Source organism: Liolophura sinensis, chromosome 11 (genome assembly GCF_032854445.1).
Source record: "Liolophura sinensis isolate JHLJ2023 chromosome 11, CUHK_Ljap_v2, whole genome shotgun sequence".
In the NCBI taxonomy this organism is placed as follows: domain Eukaryota; kingdom Metazoa; phylum Mollusca; class Polyplacophora; order Chitonida; family Chitonidae; genus Liolophura; species Liolophura sinensis.
In genome coordinates, this window is record NC_088305.1 from 4,195,406 (window position 1) to 4,217,872 (window position 22,467).

At 40.5% G+C, this 22,467-nt stretch overlaps 1 protein-coding gene across 1 annotated transcript in view; it reads right to left on the reverse strand.

The window, feature by feature from the left end:
• Positions 1 to 7,771: 7,771 nt before the first annotated feature.
• The window catches only part of LOC135477770 (peroxidasin homolog pxn-1-like), a 45,229-nt gene continuing 30,533 nt past the window's right edge, over positions 7,772 to 22,467 (reverse strand). The window contains 11 exon segments of the mRNA XM_064757973.1: positions 7,772 to 8,064; positions 8,876 to 8,981; positions 9,476 to 9,529; positions 9,532 to 9,647; positions 11,492 to 12,203; positions 12,861 to 12,953; positions 13,254 to 13,355; positions 16,829 to 17,020; positions 17,813 to 18,018; positions 18,333 to 18,456; positions 20,001 to 20,421. Of these exon segments, the coding sequence (XP_064614043.1) occupies positions 8,010 to 8,064; positions 8,876 to 8,981; positions 9,476 to 9,529; positions 9,532 to 9,647; positions 11,492 to 12,203; positions 12,861 to 12,953; positions 13,254 to 13,355; positions 16,829 to 17,020; positions 17,813 to 18,018; positions 18,333 to 18,456; positions 20,001 to 20,421 (2,181 nt within the window). The 3' untranslated portion in view covers positions 7,772 to 8,009.

Consider the following 22,467-nt stretch of genomic DNA (forward strand, 5'->3'; position numbering starts at 1 on the left):
GTTAACAGTATTTCAGAACACGGAGCTGGCTTTAGGGTTCGAATCCAGTTCATGTTTTATGAGTATTTTTTTTTTCACATTTTAACCCTTATTGCAGCAAGCAGACAATATTTAGTTTATAAATATGCCACAATCAACACAAGATGTAATCTTGAACCCGGCATCGTTGTCGACGAGTGATGTAGGTACATCGGCCACGTTCATTGATAGAGGCAACAAAATATGGACAATCACAGTGAGAGCCTTGGTATCTGAGAACCATTCTGACTTAAAAGAGCAGAAATCTCCCAAATAATTATAACATTCAAAAAATCCGATTTCTTCAAGGTTTCTCTTGATCGCATTTATGCTTAATTGACGACATTTATAAACGAGTAATGGTAGCTGAAACACAATATAAATAATAATACGGGGGCCTCCGCGGCTCAGTTGATTAGCGCGCTAGCTCAGCGTAATGACCCAGGGGCGGTCGCTGTGAGTTCAAGTCCAGCTCATGATGGGAAAGTGCTCGAGCAATATGCGGATGGTCGTGGGTTTCCCCCGGGTTCTGCCCAGTTTCCACCCACCATAATGCAGGCCGCCGTCGTATAAGTGAAATATTCTTGAGTACGGCGTAAAACACCAAGTAAATCAAGTAAATAAATAAATAAATAATAATAGGGGATCACAGCGTTCGCCTGACGCACAAGTTTTTGGACGAGAAGCTCTCCAGTGCACTGAGGTAACATTGTACAGTCCTCGACAGATTCTAGGACACGTATCACCATCCATATTCACTGCCACATGTCAGCCATAAAACGGGGCTGTCTGATTTTTGTGCACAGGCAAATCGGGGATTTTCCGGAATTCTGCATTCTCATTAGCTAATTACTAGTTTACAATCTGGTTACACTGAAAGAGGTAGACTTACAACATTAGCTTGTGTTTTTTTCTATCTTTAAAGTTTCTTGTAATTTCTTGTAAACACTCGCTAAAAATTAGTATTAAGGGAATACTGTATGAAAAAGTATACTGTATAATGGAGATGATACTTCGGGGTCGCTAGATCCAGGTTCAATACTGGGTTGGGTCACAGAGACCTTAAAAGAGAAAGTTGTAGCTTCCTCGCTTGGCGTTCAGCATTAAGGGGAAGTGCAATGACTGGTCAACACGTATCAGTATAATGGCTCGGGTGGGGGGTTTACTTGCCTTCGGTAAGTCGCCTCAGTGAAGCAGCACTAGATAAAAAAGCGGTGGAAATCCATCCTGCAACAAGGAGGCACATTACATGCACTGTAAGGACCCCTTCGTCGTCACATGACTGAAAAATTGTTGAGTACGACGTTAAACCCCAATAACTCACTCACTGCCTGTAAATGATATAACTTTCTTTTACAGCATTTAGTTATTTATTTCGATGATGTTTTACGCCGCACTCAAAAATATTTCACCTATACGACCACGGCCAGCATTATGGTGGGAGGAAGCCTGGGAGAAACCCACGATAATCCGCAGATTGCTGGAAGACCTCCTCACATACGGTCGGAGAGGATCTTTTCCAGTATAACTGATCTGGGCCTAACGTTTGAGGACCACTGACGAACCATGGAGAGCTCGATGCCAGCACGCGGTCTTCATGTTCAAAGGCTGTAATGTATGAGGGGCCAAGTTAACATTTAATTGAGAATTATCGATATCGATAAATGAATTATCGATATCGATAAATAGCCATATTTATCGATATCGATAAATCAGGGCATTAGTCGCATGATGAAATAACTCCCTTTTAACATCTCGCGAGATTTGGCGTTGTTTGAATTAGTTCAAATGGCGGGTGTTTCGGATGTGGAGAATGTTTTGCGTGTCCTTAACAGCACAATAACTCGAGTTGAAAGAACACTACAACAAAATATCGGTAAATTGGATAACTTAAACAATAGATTGTCCCAGGATTTATAAAACTTGATACGAATAAGCTCAGTGTTGTCAAAAGACACACTCCGCGATCTTCAAGGCGAGGTACAGGCCCGTACACATTGACGATCTGCACCATTATAATCAAATGTAGGCATTACAGAAACGGCCGGCGTGGAGACTGACCTTACCCAGACCACGTAGAAGTAATACTAGTAAATCTAGGCCAGTCAGCACCATTGCGCCAATATACACCTTTCTCAACAAAACTTTACTGGTAAAGTACGTGTAGTCCTTCGGCTAATATAGTGTAAATTATCAGTTTCTGGTTTACCAAGCGAAAGAGAAATAAACTGGAAGTGTGTTTTTAGCAGTAGAAAAGAATTTCCTCTTCGTGTAATTGTGTAATAATCCGTTGGTCGCATATGTAAATGTGAAATATTCTTGAGCAAATAAATAAATAAATAAATAAATAATATATCGATATCAGTTGAATCATAAATAAGCCCCTGTTTTATCTAGCGTAACAAAGTAGGGTGAGCAGTCATTTCCATTAAAACTACACCGGAAACACTATTTATCGATATCGCTAATTCATTATCGATAACGCTAATTCATTTATCAATATCGCCAATTCCTTTATCGATATCGATAAATGGCACACAATTATCGATATCGATAAATGAATTACTGATATCAATCATCATTTCATCAATATTGATAAATATTTAAGGACTTTCCTGGTCAACAATCGCACAGCCAAATCCAAAGAAACGACGTATAACACAAATAAAGTACGAAAATAAAACATAACCATTGAACAAGTGATTGAGTAAACTCTGTATTTAAATCGTGTACCATGCAAGAATATCAGTTTTCGATAAGAAAATATGCATCTCAGTTGTGCTGTGATCGTCACACAACATAATTATTTGTCACACAAACATTTTGTATATATACCCTACTATACCCTGACAGTGGATTGGGTTACTTCATGTGTTTAGTTCACTAGTTGCAGAGATAAGCCTAATGCGGAATGCAAATATTATTTGTCTCATTTATAACTGAATGCCGCTTTTAATATCTTAAAAGTCTTGTATTTACCTGGGTACAGAGCGTTAGCCCTGTGCAACGCTCAGAGCTGATTTATTTATGACGGAAATGTCTGTTAACTTTTCACCCTTGCCTGAACTTCCGAAGCTTTTTGACAAATTTAACACAGGATTTCCTCGTTTTTAAAGACAGTCTAAATAAGCGTTTGATTGGCTGATTAAAAGAATACATTTTCTTTTAATCTGGGATTAAGGCAAAACCTGGACTTCATGTTATAAAAATAGTCGTATTACTTTAAGACATGTTGAGTGCGTTTAGGGTAACAGAATTTGTGCAGAAATAAGTGAAATGCATTATATTCAGGAATGAATGAGGCCATTTACATGATATGATATGATTTGGCCTCAGGTAATAATATACACCACCACATACAAGAAACAAGAGAAAGCTCAGTTTATAAACGGAAGTCAATTGGCCAGAAGCTTGTGATTTGCAACAAGAGCTATGTCGGGGCATGTGTCAGGATTTGACACTCACGTTCAGAAATGGACTCCTCAAAACCTACACAGGGATGGGCCATATTTCATGGAGGTGAATTAGATCACCACTTTGGATAACTGATATATATATCAGGAGGCCCTAGCTCTTATATATATATATATATATATATATATATATATATATATATATATATATATATATATATATATATATGTACGGCTACATTTAGGCCTGTGTTTTTCTTTATTTATCAGTTCTTTATCAGTTATCCAAAGTGGTATAATATACTATCCAAAAAAAAGAAACGCATAGGTGTTTTGTTTTATTTTAAAATGAAATAAATACATTTTGTCTTCATTTCATGAGCAAAATGTGTTTTAATATTGTTAATAGTCACAGTTAGCACACATTTTATTCCTCAAAACATTTCTTGGTTGAAAATGTTGAGTTTGGAGGCCGTTTTTGGAAGAAGTAAAAAATACAGCACCACACTGCATCACGTGCAGTCTTACACGTCGAACTTACTCATGGAAAGCATGCAGTGTGTGACTATAAAACCGCAACTTCGGGCCGGGAAATCGGCGTCTTTCAAGTGGTTGTTTTCAAGCTGATTCAGCATGCCACGTCTTGACACTGTCACAAGAAATATTGCCATTGGAAGACTTCAAGCTGGAGAGTCCCAATGGTCCATTTCTAGGCGTCTACACGTCAGCCAGAGCACGATTTCACGGCTTGCTGCCCGCTACAACAATACTGGGACAACAAATGACCGTCGGCGTTCAGGTCGACCACGTGTCACTACAGCAGCCAAGATCGCTACATAAGGTCCTCCATTTGCTTGACCGTTGTGCTACAGCTGAAAGCACAGCAGCCAGCATACCGGGACTGAGGAGGGATATCAGGTCAGACAGTGCGGAACAGGCTGAGGGAACATGGACTGAGAGCCAGGAGGCCCTATGTTGGGATCGTGCTGCGTCCTCACCATCGCGCCAATCGCCTCCGATGGTGTAATCTACGCAACTGGCGACGCATTTGGTTCAGTGATGAGTCCAGATTCCTATTGCAGAGACGTGATGGTAGAAACCGGGTTTACAGACGTGCTCACGAACGTTATGCCCCTAACTGCGTACGCCAAGTGGACAGATTTGGTGGAGGAGTGTGATGATGTGGGCAGCAATATCGTATACTGGTCGTACAAATCTTGTCCACGTTCAGGGAAATCTTACGGCCGTACGCTACCGAGACACCATCCTGCACCCCACACCTCTTACCTGTCATTGACGTTCAGCGGGAGCTGTTCAGCAGGACAACGCCAGACCGCACATGGCACGTGTCACAAGGGACTTCCTCGCGAAAACAATGTAAATGTGCTACCCTGGCCGTCCCGTTCCCCGGATCTTAACCCAATTGAGCATCTGTGGGATGAACTTGATCGACGTCTTCGCCAACGTCAACCTCAACCCCAAACGCTTCGAGAGCAGGTTGCATGTTTGCAGGAGGAGTGGCAGAACATTCCCCAGGCCTCTATCCAGCGTCTCATCCAGTCCATGACAAGGCGTGTCAGAACTGTTATTCGTGCCCGTGGTGGTCACAACAGATACTGACATTCCACTCAAGTGGGAGACTCATTGTGAGTGTCTTACCTCAAGTTGATGGCCTTGTTGTCTAGATATTGACCCTTCCTTAATCTGTGTAAAAAAATATTTGCAGAATAGCAATTCTTATTTAGTTATGCATAATTGAAAAGACTGCATCGCCTCCGCAAAAAACCGGTTATGCGTTTCTTTTTTTGGATAGTATATATATATATTATCATCGACAACTTATATTCTAGCATGGTTCACTGCTTGAACACTGATTTCATCCTGACTAAAACATACCTTGCGTCTTCATTACTTCATTGTACTTCGCCTGATTTTCTTTTCGTAGTTAATATGGTGTCTTAGTTCTTTAGCATTGTGTTACACGTGGTTTTGGGAATTGAAGTTGCGATTATTGACCAGTCACGTTCACCTTGATTGACAGCCGGTATACGATTGTCTGTTTCCATGCATAAATTTAAAAAAATAAGTAATCTGGTGGAACCACGGCTTTCTCAGGGCATTATGTAGAAAACAACAGACGTGTTCGCATGATTTTGTATGGACAGCTTGCTCGTCGCATTTTCCCCTAAATGGGGAGCATCAAGCTGAACAGTTGAAATGTCGGCTCATGTTACAGTACAACTGTGGCTGCAGTTTGCTTCAGAGACCCGATTGAGGTAATGCAAATCCGCATTGGTCTTTCCCCAGTTCTGGTCCTTTTGCATGATTTTAATGTCATCGTGGGCTAAATGTGATGACAACACGGCATTATGAGTAATTCTAGACCAGTGACGTCCAATAAATTGCCATTAACATCACAGTATTTTTTATTTACGTGTTATTCGGCTTAAGCCGCGATGATAGGGGCTGTGTAAATTGTGACTGTTAATGCACTTACATGAACAGTTAGAATAAAGCCCTGACTGAGGTAAATTGACAATAGACCTGGTTTCAGCGGTTATACATGTGACCATTTACCAGCAATCACACTGTCGTCACGGCTCTGGTTTTACTTCTCTATGCTGCAATTCTTCACCACGCACATGACCAAACTACTGACGCCGAATGATAGAGAGCCCAGTTCAAACACACGACCTCACTGGTCAAAAACTTGCGACCCCGGTGAGAGCAGAGCCTACATATATGTCACTACAAATCTCGGCTAATGTCCACATATCGCATTTAACACCTACACTTAAATGTGGACGAGCGCCATGCATGTTGTGTATGAAGAATATCATGACAGTGTGTGATCCGCGATGATGTATCAACATCGAGTTGTCTGTCGTCAGACCGATCCCAGGCAACTGGTGATCTATTTATCATATACCTCTTTATTCATAGACAACGAAATCAACGAGAATGAAACTGCAAACTTACATATGCAACCATGGCGCTGAAGTACCTGATCATATCACTGGTAAACCCACGAGCAAACATAGTTCGTAATGATTATTTACTTTTCTTTTGAAATTACTGCACGGATAGTGATTGCAGATATTAAAACTAATTGAAACTTATTAGAAAATAATCCGAAATCTTTACTCGAGGATGCCTGACGAACAACCATAGTTTTAGACTATATCACCACTTTTTCGTTCGGTATCTCTGCGCTACGCGGCATTCCCAGAATCAGTGCTGAAGTCACCGTCTAACACTAAACTAACACTGGTACGCGATTTGAATATTGATTTCATTCAGTCGGGTAAACTATTCTTTGCCTCTTTCTAACATCGTTGACTGTTTCTCTTTGTATAAATGCGTTCTAATTTCATAACTTCGGTGCTTTCTTAATTCCTTCATGGTTTGTGATGAACGCATTTATTCTCTGAGAGAAATTGTGTACAAAGTACACAAGATTTGTCAGACAGGTACACAATAATTATAACTGAAACTGCACAGGAACATCAATGTATACCTTGGGTACATCATCTTTATGTACCTACATATTTAACGTGTACCAAATTGTGTACTTGTGATACACATCTTGTTTACATCGCGGGCTACACAGACACACGTGTACACATTTACCTTTTAGGAATATTACTATTATTGACACAGAACGTTCATTCTGGTTGACGTCTGGCATACACATACAAATGTCTATTTTGAGGCAAAGTTCGACATGATTGTTCATTGGGCTTTAAACACTAGTATCAGTAAGATTTTACCGAACCATCAATCTTTAGGAACACCAGAGATAATACCCAGTTCAGTCAAATTATACAAACACCATCTCAGTGCTTGTGTTGTTTTATTATTGAAGGATTGAGACACGACTAATCACACTTTTCAAGGTATGATGAAACATAAAAAAATCAGTTCTACAAATAATGCTTTACTTTGATTAACGAAAAATTCTAGGGGTAGGGCTTAAACGAAGGGTATTTGCTTGATTTATTTCGTTAATATAACTGTGTAACGCCATGCTGAAGAAGCTGTTCACGGTGTTCAGGTTTATGGGTGGTAGATACCAGGATAACCTGAGTAAACCACCGACACTTGGCGAGTATCTGACAAACCGGACTTCACGAAGGAATTTAAAACTAATAATTGTACATCTGTTGAGTTTCGAGGAAGCAAAGGGTGTCGCCATGTGGCTTCACATTAAGAAATGGTACAGCTATTTCTGTGTGAATTACATGATATAGCTGTTCCTTTCCGAATCAGACGGGCTTATTGTCCACACATATTGTCCTGGACGCCAAATCTCGAAAATGGCACACATTGCAATTATAGGTTATTGAATAAAAATAGGCTGATTCTTGCGTGACACCACAGCGTAAACGAGCTTGACGAATGGTGAAGATCTCAGCCAGGACATATCAGTTATTAAGCCTTGTGCTGTCATCTTTGTTGTTATGGCTGTTCGAGTTCGTTTTTCCGTTGTTCACTAAACGCCTAGGATATTTCGCACACCTGGTGCCCAAAACCATGAAAGCATTAAACATCGTCCTTGTACTCAATGGTTCTGAACACTTAGAAGACGTCAAGGTTTAACGATGTTATCGATGAACAGGGCACAAGATTGTTCCTGAAAGTAACACAAAGAACAAAATCAGAACAAACACATTCAAAAAAAAAAACACTGTTAATTTTCCTACCAGTTGGCACAAAAAGAAATAACCAATCTTCCAACAATCCTTCGGACTTAAGGTCTGATCTAGCCAGGAGCTTGACAAAAACTTAGATATTCAAAACATCAAAACAAGACACCTCGTAAACTTTCAGACAATTGCTCCGGAAAACAGAAGCTGGATTCTAACTCGCGACCTTCCAGTTCAAAAGTTTAGAATGTTCCCTTTGACTCAAGGCTACTCAAAGTGAGCTGTATCAGAAAATATTTTACTTTAATTATTTTTCTAGCTTTTGGTAATTTGTAGGATTTTTTAACGTGTTTTGCATTGTCGTCAATACTTTCAATAAGACTACGGTATGCGGATTTACATTTGTCTTTGTGTATGTGGATATTTTTGTGATTAGCTAAGAAATATACTGTAAACCAGAACAGCATGATGCTGATAATACTGTAAGAAGGATATATTAAAATACACCGATGGTACGACCACTGTCTAAAAGCTATTATTTCGTAATTATTATTATATAGTTATCTTCCCTTATTTAAATCTGGTTTTATTGAATTTTAACTCAGTTTTGTTGCAGTTTATAAACGACGTAAGTAGTAAGTGCACAAGAGCCGGGTGACTTAACATATGTGTGCACGGGTTAGGGTTCCTTTAATCCCACAGTGAGTGTTCTTAAGGCAATGTTAAAGGTTCTGATTTCCTCATGGCATTCGGTTAGTTTCCACAATACCCATACACTTACATGAAATATATACTTACGTATTCTGATCTGGATTAAAAAACGCTCGTCTTTGTATTCTATCAAAATTGTATGTCTTGCACAGCAAATAAGCAATCGTCACTTTCTTGATCTCACGGAGTTGAACTACAAAGTAAAAGACATATTTCTGATTGAAGTACGTTGAAATTATTAAGATAGTACATTATACAAGGACTTGACCACAACGGTTTGCTTTTACGTCAATTTTCTGACAAGGGAGACAATTTCACTTTCTACATGGTAAGTTATCCATACTTGGATATCAATATACCGAAGTGTCCTGCACCGAAGTGTACATAGCTGGCCTTCCTGAAGAACTTTCCCTTTCCCATTTTTGGTCTTCAACAAAGGTTAGATTGAGCAAACGGTTACTCGGGCATAAACCATCGATCATTGTCACAGTGACCCCCAGGAAAATTGAGTGAGTGAGTGATGTGAATGCTTGGCACACTAGTCTTTTTGAACACTGATAATTTGCGAGCTATCGACCTGTCGTCGCGGCTCTGGTTTTGCTCTCTGTGCTGTACGCCTTTAATTATTTTGAATCAAATACTCGGGAGTTAGATTAAAATCAAGGACATAGCGTATTATTGACTCACCTAGAGTAAATGCTTGTGGTCTTTCGCTAGTTTCATACCAATATCTGTCTCCTTCTTCAACGCCTTGAACTGTTTCCCTATAATGTTGCCGAATGTGGGTCCCACTGCCCCGTGATGTACAGGGATTTCTGACACCCCAAGCCGTAAAAGAGATCCACATCTCTCACGTCCCCTGCAAATACACAGCTGATTATATCTTTTGTGGATCAATGATCAAAAAATATCGCGAAGTAGAAGACTGAAGATTTGGGCCCCAAGTTCAGATATGGTTACGTTTGATGAACATATTGTGTTTTAGTTATATTTTTGGTGATTTATAACGGGTTAAAAAACATAAATGAAATATTAACAATAGTCCCCAAACAGATTTTTTTTATTAGAATTTATTTATTGACTTGATTGGTGTTTTACGCCATATTCAAGAATATTTTACTCATACGACTGAGATTTTTATGTGTAGCAAAAAAGTAAACACTGTGGACAATTTTTGACAGTTGTTTGTTTAGATTGTTACAAAAGGTTATTAACATAGCGACACATACCACATATATCATACAGAAGAGTTAAAAAGATGAAAAACTGAGTGTATATACTTCTGGATGTAATGGGTACCATTATCCCTATATGAAGCGTGGCTGCTCTCAATATATTTGTTTTATTAATGAAAACATTTATAGATTGGGATCTAAACCGACCCAAATTGGTAGGATTTGTATGAGAAACATGGTTATAGGACACGGGTCAAATAAACAACATATTTTACTATGCATCTGCACTAATCTCGTCCCCAGCTTTTCTGTCAACAAATGCCCTTCTATGAGGTTGATTCAAACTTTTTCCAGAGTATGGGGAAAGTCCCTCCCCTGAGTTTTTTTATACCTGAAAGCTGGAAGCCTATTGTTATTGCTCAAGATAATACAAACTGCTTTTCGCACAGTGCTGTTGGTACTGAAGCAACAGCTGAAAATCATTGAAATATATTGCTTAGATTCATTTATTTTTTTGTTTCGTTTTTTACGCCATACTCAAGAATATTTCACTTATACGATACGAGCATTATGGTGGGAGGAAACAGGGCAGAACCTGGGGGGAAACCCACGACCACCCGCATATCGCTGTCAGATTTTCCAACTTACGGTCGGGGAGGAAGCCAGAATGATCTGGACTTGAACTCAGTCGCATTAGTAAGAGGATCCTGGGCCCGGTTTCACGATACTTCTTAAGTTATTTTGCTTAAGCAACATTATACTATGCTTATGAAGCTTTTGACTTAAGTTCTGTCGAGAAACACTTCATCCTAGACTCCGACTCAAGCAATTTACTGGACTTTGGAAAATGCGTTAAACCGGGCGCTGGTTCATTGCGCCATGCTGGCGTGCTAACCCCTCGGCCACGGAAGCCCTCATGTTGCTTAAAAACCGTGGAACCGGTGGCATTCAAGGAATTTTCTTAATTTTAGTCTTTTTTTACATTTCATAAATCTCAAAAGCTAATAGACATCTTCGTGACTGGTTTAGACTCCAAATCAACAAATATTAAAAATAATATTATTTTTTATGTGTGTGCACCTTGCTTCCTAAAATGCATTATACAAACATGCAGCCAATGAAATAGGTTTAGATAAGGCCAACTGATTTTGTCGACCTCAAACAGAAGAGAGTAGCTGCCTGTACCATTTCACATGCCTCGTCTGAAGTCCACGACCATACAGCAGAGCGCTTAAAGTGCTCGGTGTTCCGCGCCAGAACACCAGTGGTGAGGCTAAGCTTGAATATCAAGATTTGCCCAGTGGTGGCAGTGATGTAAAGCGAGCGAAAGGAGAATATATATTATTGGTGACTGGCATATCCTAAACTTTCCCTTACCGACTAGCTCGCTCCTGTTGGGTGGCTTAGCAGAAACCTTTATAGGTTGTCTAAGAACGTTCTCCTCGGTCTCCTGCAGGTAGTAGTTTCGATTAAAATAAAATTATCGGTTGTACCACGATTAATCTCTTCAATCCCCATAGAATCTTACTTGTATAATCTGCTCAGCCTCCTCACTGTGTCTTCTGTGTGGTCAGAGAACCCTTCTGAAGACGTGTCAAACCTCTTGGGCACAGATAATCCGAAATGTCTTCTCCACTCAACGTATGACTGCAGTCCGTGATCCCGCTCTCTCTGAATGTTACTGGCTGCCAAATCCGACCCAGTGCCTTCATCAGTCTCGTACAGATTGTTTATCACGCTGCTGGACAAGATACGGTCACATTTCTTGCTGGGATGGGCGGTCATACCGCGCATTAACGGATCTTCGTGAAGAAGGAACGTCTGTGGTCTGAAAAACGTGTCTTTCAGATCTATTGGCGTGTAACCATTGTCATTGTTTTGTCGGTTCAACAACCGGTAGGTGGTTTGTAGCATACTGTGACCGAATCTCATGGCTGTCGTTGCGAAAGAGTTGGCAAGACTGGGGTCATGGTTGGCATCATAGCCCGTGTAGTGCCCACTAATAAGATGTCTCAGTTCGTACTTGCGGATGAGGTCAGGACCTAGGATAGCTGGCAGATACTCGGAGAATGTGATATGTTGTATTATCGCGATGATGATTCTCCTGGTCTCTTGATACAATCTCTCGTCATCCCAGTTACGGTGCCTCCTCGCCAGAACCTTCGCAATCCGATTATGTTCTCTAATCCATACTGTCTCCATGGCTATTAATCCGATGAACTCGTTTACCCGGTTATCACCTGTGGTATAATATAAGCAGGAATGGTATTAAATACACTCCGTGACGATTAAGCCCGATGACTTTTAGAAAGCGACATAAAGCAATACTTGAAGTACTAGTTGTGCTGGTGTCATGAAATTACAACTGGCCGAGGTGTCTGTTCCGGGTGTCTTGGGCATGACTTTACAGTGCTGCTACATTAGAGATACGTCAGAATTAAGACCAGCCTTCTCGTTGGTCGTCGAGACTTGATAACAATAAACCGTAGAGGGTGCACATGAGGGAGTTGCGCTATCTTGTGTTATATAACGTGGTAGCCCACCTGTCAAAAATTGCTGTGCGTCAGACGTTCAGAAGTACGATTGCCGGTAAATAACAAGGGCTTCCTTAAACATGCCAGAAAAAATCGATATACTAAAATGTACTAGTTACAGTCATATTTGGCACAAACCTTTATATCACTTTTTTTCTGTACCAGTATCGCCAGTATTCTTTCTATCTGATTTCTGTATATAAACTGACGAATAACCCGAAACTGATGTTGGATTTTTTGACGGAAAGTTTTAGCTGATGGAAAGTTATAGGTGGCGTAAAGTTATCCTTGGATCAAAATGTTACTTTCTGTAATCTTGGCATGATTACACGTCATGTAAAGATAAAAGAAAGCCAAGCTAACCTGCGGCGTAGAAAGCAAAGCCCTGCATGGTAGCATGGGCGTTAGGGTGAGGTATTATGGGTAGTTGCTGGGGAACAGACATCATCAGTAAACCTGAAATAGACAAGCATGGGACAATGTACCGTCAAACTGAAGATGAGGAAAATATGTAGTTACTGTTATTGTACAGGACATGGCTTCAGAGAATATCACGATACTTGACACTTTCGGTTTGATCCCATAATCAAAGAAATAATCAGCACAATGCGTTGATTGGATGTAGTTGATTTAAGTGTAGATGATACATTAGTAGACATTTTTAGCCCTATTCTTGTTCACGGTTCTTGTGTCACACTGGAAAGGAGTAGTGGTCCTGATGTACCTAAAGAGGAGATTTAAAAGAAATGTACTTACCTCCCTTGAATCGCCTGAGGCTGTCAGACTTGTTCTTCGTGGCTCCGTACACTGCACCGCCGTCAATGAAAGAGGAAGCCTGGTTCAGCTGCTCGCGTGACCCTACAGTCAATGAAAAGATGGTTTTGCTGGACAATTCTGTATACTATATCCACATTGACACAAATATCAAGTGTGCACATGTAAAACATGTATACGAGCCCGTCATTAGCCAGGTGCTGTGTCCAGTCCTATACCTTAGACTCAAAGTGACAGTATTTGTATGACTTACTCATCACTTTGGGCGATAGGCAAGCACTAACTGGGCTGTCGTTAGTTTACAGTATATTACTAGTATGCGACTAAAAGGACCTCTGCAATCTGTGTCTGCGGCAAAAAGCACTTTTTTCTCACCATGCGCGCAGTTTAAGTCCGTCACTTCCAATGAACGGGGAAATTCCATGCATTCTCTTTTGAAAGAACGGAAAAAGTCGTTTCCAGGAACTCGGAAGTTCGCGCACATTCCCTCAGGCCTGGCAATAAATAGAAAAGAAAACGTGTTACTTCCAGAATGACATATTTGGACTGGAGGAAGCTGGGGTTATTGGAAAGAAAAAAAAAAACGCTTGGAAGTGCCCCTAATTTTGACTAAACAAATCTTCAGGAATACTAAGCCAATAACTTTAAGTTAGTATCTGCCTAGTTTTCCTCACCCTGGAATCTTACAATGTGTCCAAAAAGAGAAATATATTTGAGTACGTCGTTAAAACCCAATCAGGGCATTGGGTCTATAGACCTGTATAGCAGCTAATATGTTCATGTGCGCTATGTTTCAGCATGACCACACCTGTCATCCTTTCCACGTAATTGCACATGTGCAACGGGTTCGTGTACGTAATGGCAATCTCCAGTAGAAGCCACAAAAAATCGTTTCTGGCTCACAGTTCAAATGTTAAATCGTTATCGAACAGCTTACCTTGTGTTTATGTTTCAATGTACAAACAGTTTCAACTACAAGCCAAATTTACCTATCAAGTCGGTATCGAACAGCTTACCTATAACCCAAATCATTAAGCACAGTTTCCACTGGAGGTCACGTCAGGAAATTGATTGTTTCTGGCTCAAAATTCACATGTCTATTAGCCATCGATCAGTTTACTTTAAACCCAAATTGTTATGTATATGCGATGTCCACTAAAAGCCACATCAGAAAATCGATCTTCTCTGGCTCAAAATTCACCTCTCGAGTCGCTAGCGAACGGCTTACTTTTAATCCCAAATGTTCTCCATTAAAACCACATCAGGAAATCGATCTTCTCTGGCTCAAACCTCACCTCTCAAGTCGCTATCGAACGGTTTACTGTTAATCCCAAATGTTTTACATTAAAACCACATCAGGAAATCGATCTTCTCTGGCTCAAAATTCACCTCTCAAGTCGCTAACGAACGGCTTACTTTTAATTCCAAATGTTTTACATTAAAACCACATCAGGAAATCGATCTTCTCTGGCTCAAAATTCACCTCTCAAGTCGCTAACGAACGGCTTACTTTTAATTCCAAATGTTTTTCATTAAAACCATATCAGGAAATTGATAATCTATGGTTTAACACTATCTCCACACGCCTCTACAGAACTACTTAGCATGGACGGAAACGTGTATGTAGAGGAAATAAATGAAACATTTCAAAGGCATTGTGGTAAGAACACGTTTAAAACTTGTACTCAGATATGCATTATTAGAGGAGTATAGTGTTTAGAATCAGAGCTGTTTACAAGAAAATAAGAAGTGTAGACAAATGTAATAGAGAACAGTTCCGCTTACGTTGGAGTTCGTTGATGACAACATTTCATCACTGATTGTTTACAGCCTGAAACGAGATTGGACATTTTATCAGTTGAATTAACTGTGTTCATTGTAGTAATACTTTCCATATCGTTCATCACCAATCAAATATATATTGTTGCTATTGTTCATTCTTGCAGCAAACAAAAGTGCAGCAGGATTGTGAAGATGGTTCGCTTGGATTTAGTCCACAAACGTCCACTGGTCTAAGGCCGCTTCGGTAGTCTAAGAACCATTCGGTGGCCCAATGATTAAAGTCGGGAAACCCGGTATGAAACCCATGACGGGTAATACCAAAGACTTTAAAAATGGTACTTGTTGGTGCCTGGCTTGGTGCTCACCACTGAGAGACTGGTTAGACCGGTGTCAGTATAATGTTACTGGGTATCTATATGTCTGATGCCTTCAGCATAATAGTGGCGGTGGCGCTTTGGCGGCATGAACTCGCCCTGCCACAAGAAGACACAGTATATGTACACACATGACTCTTCGTCGTCATATGACTGAAAAGTTGACTTCTTTCAGTGGAAGCCGAGTTGCAGAACAAACCAAATTTATGGATCATAACCTCTGTTTATTCAATGAGCGACTTTCCGGTATAGTTACTAATGCCATATATGCTTGATATATCGGTATGAGTTCTTATACCGAAACGTCCCTCACTGAATAAATAAAATTTGGGAGCCCTATATTCGTTTGTTGTGACTGAAAAATTGCTAAGTACGACGATATACCCCAAACAATCATTCATTCATTCATTCTACTGCTCTAAATATGTAAAGCACCACGCTATTAGAGAATTGCGTAACGCTCTCACTGGAAAAGTGGAAGAATAGCTTGTTTGATACATTAGAATGCTAGGTTATATCTGCTATTATTACACCTCACCTAGAAATCACCAAGACGCGTTTTTCAAAAAAGGTATAACGTGATGTGCAACGTTTTTTCACAGTAAACGCTTTCGCTTAAATGCTGCAAGTCCATGCAATGGTATCAATGCACGTCCACGAGTGGTTATCTCCCATTACCCCGCATTTTTCAACACATTGTCATCTCCGCCACATATCTCTGTTCGTCAGTTCTGTAATTCTGCCTGGTAAAATCAATGTAATCTTTTCTGCCAAGATGTGGATATTATAATGGATTAAACCGATAGCATGGATACTTAGAGACATCTGAATGCAATATGCTTTAGCCAATAATTAGTAAAATGAGAGACAATGACTAATGAGTTTGCACCTTCGACAATCAGGTATTGTCGATTGGCCTCGTTAAGCAATTTGACATCTTGGCGTCACTTGCTGAATAGGTGCTCCGATCAAGTGAGTGCCAACAAGAAGTTTCAAACGGTTGAGTGCTGTTAGTATTATCTTTTTACTATCTTAACTATAAAACGAATCTTTCATAATCCTAGTATGTTTCTATACTTACAAATGCCGTTTGCAGTTTCTTTATTTATTCATAAGATATTTTTTTAAACCGGTAAAAAAAGGATAATGCATTTCTTATGTGCAGAATATCACCATTTGGAAGCTGTGTTTAGGATGCATATTGCAATGTTCCACATTTAGGGGTCAAATATGGACACCTGGCAAAATCATTGCAAATGGACATCGAAAGGGTGAAATATTGTGAACAGCTTTTAAAGGGTGATACATGTTTGAAGTGGCACTGCTGAATTCTTCGTCAGTGTTTCGAGTAGCAGAACAGACAGATGTTAGCTAGTACTAGGGGCAACGCGAGACACTGACCTTTGCTGGGAGCTCTGTCGGTGATGTCATGTGCCAGGAACTGTCCATATATTGTAATAAGCATAGAGTATATGGAGTCATCGCCGATCGGGGCACCCTCGTGGAACCGAGTGCTGATGATACGGGGGTTGGGCAGCGGCTCACCAGTAACCGAGCGACTTCGTGGAAAATCATCACGCCCATTGCGATGTTCTAAAATATATACATGGGTTGCCGAGTTATGTGATCAGGATTAACAAGAGCTTTAACAAGAAGAAAGCATCACCGAGCAAGCAGTACAACGGGCTCTTCTAAGAGACCACTAGTCTTCGACATATGTTTCGTACTTTGACAATTGAATGTCTTAATATGGCTTTCACTATCACTATCTCCCTTTCTACCAGACACCTGAGCAGACTACAGGGTGGGGAGTAAAACACGTTATGGGTTGTAACTAATCTTTCGGCTTTGGTTTGTACCAAGTTGTTCTCAGCAACTCACTGATCGAGTCCTCCTGAGAGATGTTCTGAAGGAATCTGGTCTATACTTTCTCAATATGTAACCTTCTAGTCCACGTTTATATATTTATACCATGTTGGGTGGTATGACGCCAAAAGCAACTGTAAATTTATAACCACTATTTCCTGTAGTTGGTATATTTATCTACTTCAAAACAAATCTCTCCCTTGAATTTGATGATGTGATGTCACAAGGTGAAGGTTACTCTATCAAAGTAAAGTAAACATCAGCATTTTTGGTTATCACATGCTACCATTTTTATTATGTTCTCAGGGCAGCTCAAGCCCTGAAGATCTCATTTAATCGCTTCATTAATTTATTTCTTCGTCATATACTGCCATGGGCGTTACACCAGGTGTAAAGACCGGCTAGCCTCAGTGAACTAGTCTGGACTGCCGCCCTGAACGTCAACGAAACAAACATCTGACCACACTAAGACCCTACGTATAGCAAAAACAGGGTTAAAAACAGCCAACTGTCCCTCACCGTACACAGCAGGCAGGGTACGGGTAAAAGGCGTGAAGGCCGCTCCCCAGAGCGGGTTACGTAGGTTATTGCAGCTCCCGTCAACAGTTCTGTATCTCTGTCTAGAAGCACAGTTTTGTGGGGGTCTGAACGGGCAGCTGACTCCATGCCGATGGGCAACTGGGTGGGACATCACGTGATTCAGAGTATATCCGGGATACTGCTGCCTGTAAACAAACAGTGTAGCTCAATATCAATTTGAATGGACAATGTGATGGTGATTTCAGAGTCCTTATTTTGTGGCTTAAAACATGAAATTATGTCACAAGAGCTGTTGCCCATTCGGCCCAGTATTTTAAAGCTTACTGCTTCTTACTTGGATCTCACAAGTCTTTCTCTTCTAGAAAGCAACGAAAATCGCCGGAAAAAACAATAAACCAATCTATCGAGAAGTTTTTCTGGGAGACATATTTTTCCCATGGGTGTTGATCAGTTTCTCCCTAATAACGCTACATGCCAACGAAATTCGCTGAAGTCTTACTTGATTTTTCGTGAAATCCAGTTGATGACTCTGCTCGGCCTTGAGAATCCTTCGGCATTTTCCGGACTCTCCGAGAACAGCAATGGATCGGGATTGGTGAAGTGGTGGCCATATTTGTCATCACCTGTCATTTAATCAAAACCAAACAATTAAACATTAACCGGAGATTTCCCTACCCTACAACAGCCATATAAAAGTTATAAGCACAGCAAGTATATCCAGAGCAACGACGACGGTGTGATAGTTGGCAAATGGTCACGTGTAACCAACGACTTCTTGTCAACTTGCCTGATTAGGGATTGTATTCTAACTATTAGTGCAGGTGCGGCTTAGAGAGAAGCGATCGACAAGTCTTGTAACACGGTGGTTTCCATCATGTCTTGTTCCATTGTGAGTGTCATCTTTCCCTCTTTTATCTCTTATTATACAGTGTGACTGTCTTTCCTTGATATGCGCCCCTGGTGGGACGAAACCGAGCAGAGCATATGAGAAACCCACAACCATCCGCAGGTTCCCGGAAGACCTTCCCACGAGCTGGACTCGCAGCGACTGTATTAGTGAAAGGCGTCTGGGTCATTGTGAAGTGCTGGTACATGTATCGCCATCACGGAGTATCCCCCCCCAATCCCCCTCAAAAGATATTTTAAAACATGATACAACGCAATATTTGTTTAAGTTATGCTCCCACTTGCAATCTCCTAAAATTGGGGCGATCTTCTCTCTTCAACCACAAGTTTACGTGGTCATAAGAGTTTGTTTTCCCAAAGAAGAAATTTCGATGTAGAGTAAGTTTTGTGATTTGAATAGCGCGGCGTCAAGTATCTCTGGTAGAGTGCTTCAAAATTGTGTCTGATTTAGCTTAACCCGGAGCTATATGGGCTGTACAGTCATGTTCTCGAAAATATTCACCAGGCTGGATAGCTAAAAAGATGGAATCAAATCGGAACTGAGATACACTGTCATTATCGACAACTTATGACCTAGCAGGATACACGATTTGGAAACTGATATTATTTCCATTATCATGGAGAAATGTTGATCGGTTTTCTTTGCATGAATCCGTCCTAATTTTATACTTTGTATGTTTCTTTGTCCTGTTAAAGGTTTGTGCTGGCAATTGGTGTTGCAATTATTGACCTGGATCCTCAGTTTGGGTGGAAGGGTGTTATACGATTGCTTTCACGCCTAGTTACATCTGATCTGTCAGGCTCATACAGATTTCATGGAGAGTAAAACAAACTAAAAGAGCAGGGAAGAAACTGTGCAAATGGTCACATGTAACCGGTGAAATTCGGTCACTTCACAGCTTGTTCATGCAAATGCTCACATTGTAGCAACGTTCTCACCACGTAGCACCACGGCTTAACCGGAAATAGGTAAAACAACAGTATACAGTGATGAACATGGACACCATTAATCCGTAACTAATATATTAATTAATAATACGTAAAGACAATTTACGTAATGAAATGACCGCTGGATTGATGTATCTGTCAATGCAGATGGTAAAGGGCTTGAAAGTTTCTACGACCTCAGTTATGTGATAAACCAGTAGAACATTGCCGCCAAAAGAGCTCAAGCCTAGTCAGAAATGTGTTCGAATTTTTTTCCTTTTGTTTTGTGTATTTGAATTATGTCATGGGAATCGCTCCCCTGCTAAACGCTCACCTGTGTCTAATCGCCGCCTCATGGTAGCGTCCTCATCGTCTGTTCGTTTTATAGCCTCGTGAATAACAGCGTCCCAGTTGATAGGTGGCGGAGGTGGATTTGGTGGATAATAGGGTGGTGGAGGTGGATTTGGTGGATAATAGGGTGGCGGACGTGGAACTGGTGGATAATGAGGTGGATTTGGTGGATAATAGGGTGGTACTGGTACCGGCTGATAAACTGGTTGGTGGGCTGGGCCAGGTCGGACACCAGGTGGACTCCTTGTGTTAGTTGGAGGTTCCCTACGTCTATCGTCACTAGGGTCGTACACCGACTTCTCATTGACTACACGTGTCGCAATTAACCGAGAGGCCGGTACAACCCGAGGTCGCCCAGGGACAGGAGCAATCGGGTTATAAATCTGCTGATGTGACACCGCAATCTACAACAGACAGAAGGCATAACGTAAACATACGGTGTGTATTTTGTTTTGGATAATAATCTAGTAATAATCACGGGGACAGTAGATTACAGCATCACGACATACACGTATCTTGAGGCTAAGAAGATGTCTGATACTTTTGTTTTGATTTTTTAGTTTGATTTGAATTTTGTTTAACGCCATACAGATATGCACCTGGGATCACCTAGCGTCTTAGGTCAAAACTGTTCATCATTAAACCTTTCCGTTATTTCAGCTGGCATTTGTTTCACAATACCAGTAACTTACTCAGATTTACGTTGTCAAACATTATTTTGTAACCTAAGAAATAATGATTTACAGTGATATGAAGTTTTGACTCAAGTCTAAGATCGCTTCCTAATCCTGGGACCAGAGGTCTCCAACGAAAGTAAGGCTGCACAAACTCCCATACTAGCACCATCGAGGTAATGCCACCGTGGAACAATGAAAACGGTGGAATCAACAAATTGATTGCCCAGTGTGAGAGCTGAACCTGTACTCGTCAACCACGGACAAATTTGTCTTTTGTTTTGAGGTGGATCACTGAGCTGAAAGAATTTCATTCTGGTAAAGTGAAATTGACGGCTCAGCCATTATCGAGAAAATAGTGTTGCTTTTCAATTCATTTACGTTGCACGTATGTATGATTGGGGTTTTACATCGTACTTAGCTATTTTTCAGTGATATGGCGTCCAGGATTCATTAGGTGTGTATGCATATACTGTGTCCACTTGTGACAGGGCGAGTGCATGCCGCCAAAATAATGCCGCCACTGAAATATCGTATCAATAACACCGAACATGACACCCCACCTATTCACATTATACTGACATGAGGCCAACCAGTCCTATTTTCTTGCTCTAACCTCTCAATGCTGAGGTAAAAATTACAATTTTAAGGTATTTGATATAACAGGATCCAGATTTGATCCCTGGCCTCTAGACTTCAACGCGGGCGTTTTAACTATTAGACCACCAAAGCTGTCACATTTAGGTTGAGTATCACTTTATTGTACATATGTGTACATATTGCGACACCGGCTGCGGTCTGGTCGTTGGAGGCCAATCATCGGGACACACAAGGTGTGAGTTCAAACCAGGTACTGAACAGGGAATTTACACTTTACCCCTGTTCTTGTGAAGCCTCGGTTGAAATTAGCGGTACACGGTGCCTGTGAGGCCTCTTGAGAATTTGAATGTTCGTTGAAGATCACTTATCCAAATCTAATGTAGTGTGCATATGTGCATATCACATATGGCAAATTCGTCAGTAGCTTGCCTAAAATAGATGTTTTCCCGGGCACTGTGATTTCCTCCACGGGTAAAAACGATCGTCATCTTATAAGTGAAAGGATCAAACATGACATATGAATTCAAACAACAATTAAATAAATATATTCATGATGTTATTTCTGAGATATTGGTTTTTAACAACTTACCAACTGAATAAAGATGACACATGCCAGACAACTTGTAAGAAACCTGAAGTCAAAAATATACGAAATATCAGAGACCGTTGTATGAAAAGACAATATGTTCCGGGACAAGTGCCCCATGGACTAAATCGCCTGGATATAGCGACTGGCTGCGCCAGCATAGCCGACAAGTTAGCTAACGGTGTACACACAGTACCCTGGTCCAAAAAATAATTGATCTAAATTATTAGATTTTCAGTCATTATTGCATTTGCAAGAACTTTTTTTCCTTTCTCTAACCGGAAGACAATATCTGTAATATCTGAATAAGATATCTCGTACATTTATACTTCTATTTTTTAACCCCTCCCACTTACTCGTCTCGGGCATTCATGACTGTTTTAATCAATATGTGCTGTAAAATAGAATTAAAATTTGTCCATTTGTGTCTTTTCCCCGGAGATAGTTGTAATATAGTCTTCCACTTTAGAGTATTTTCGCAATTTATTAAGAAAACCAGTGATCTGTAGTGCCTCGTTTATTTTTCTACAATTAAAAAAATTCTTTGCCAGTATTGTTAATAAATTAGGGGCAGATTGACCCTTTCGCCA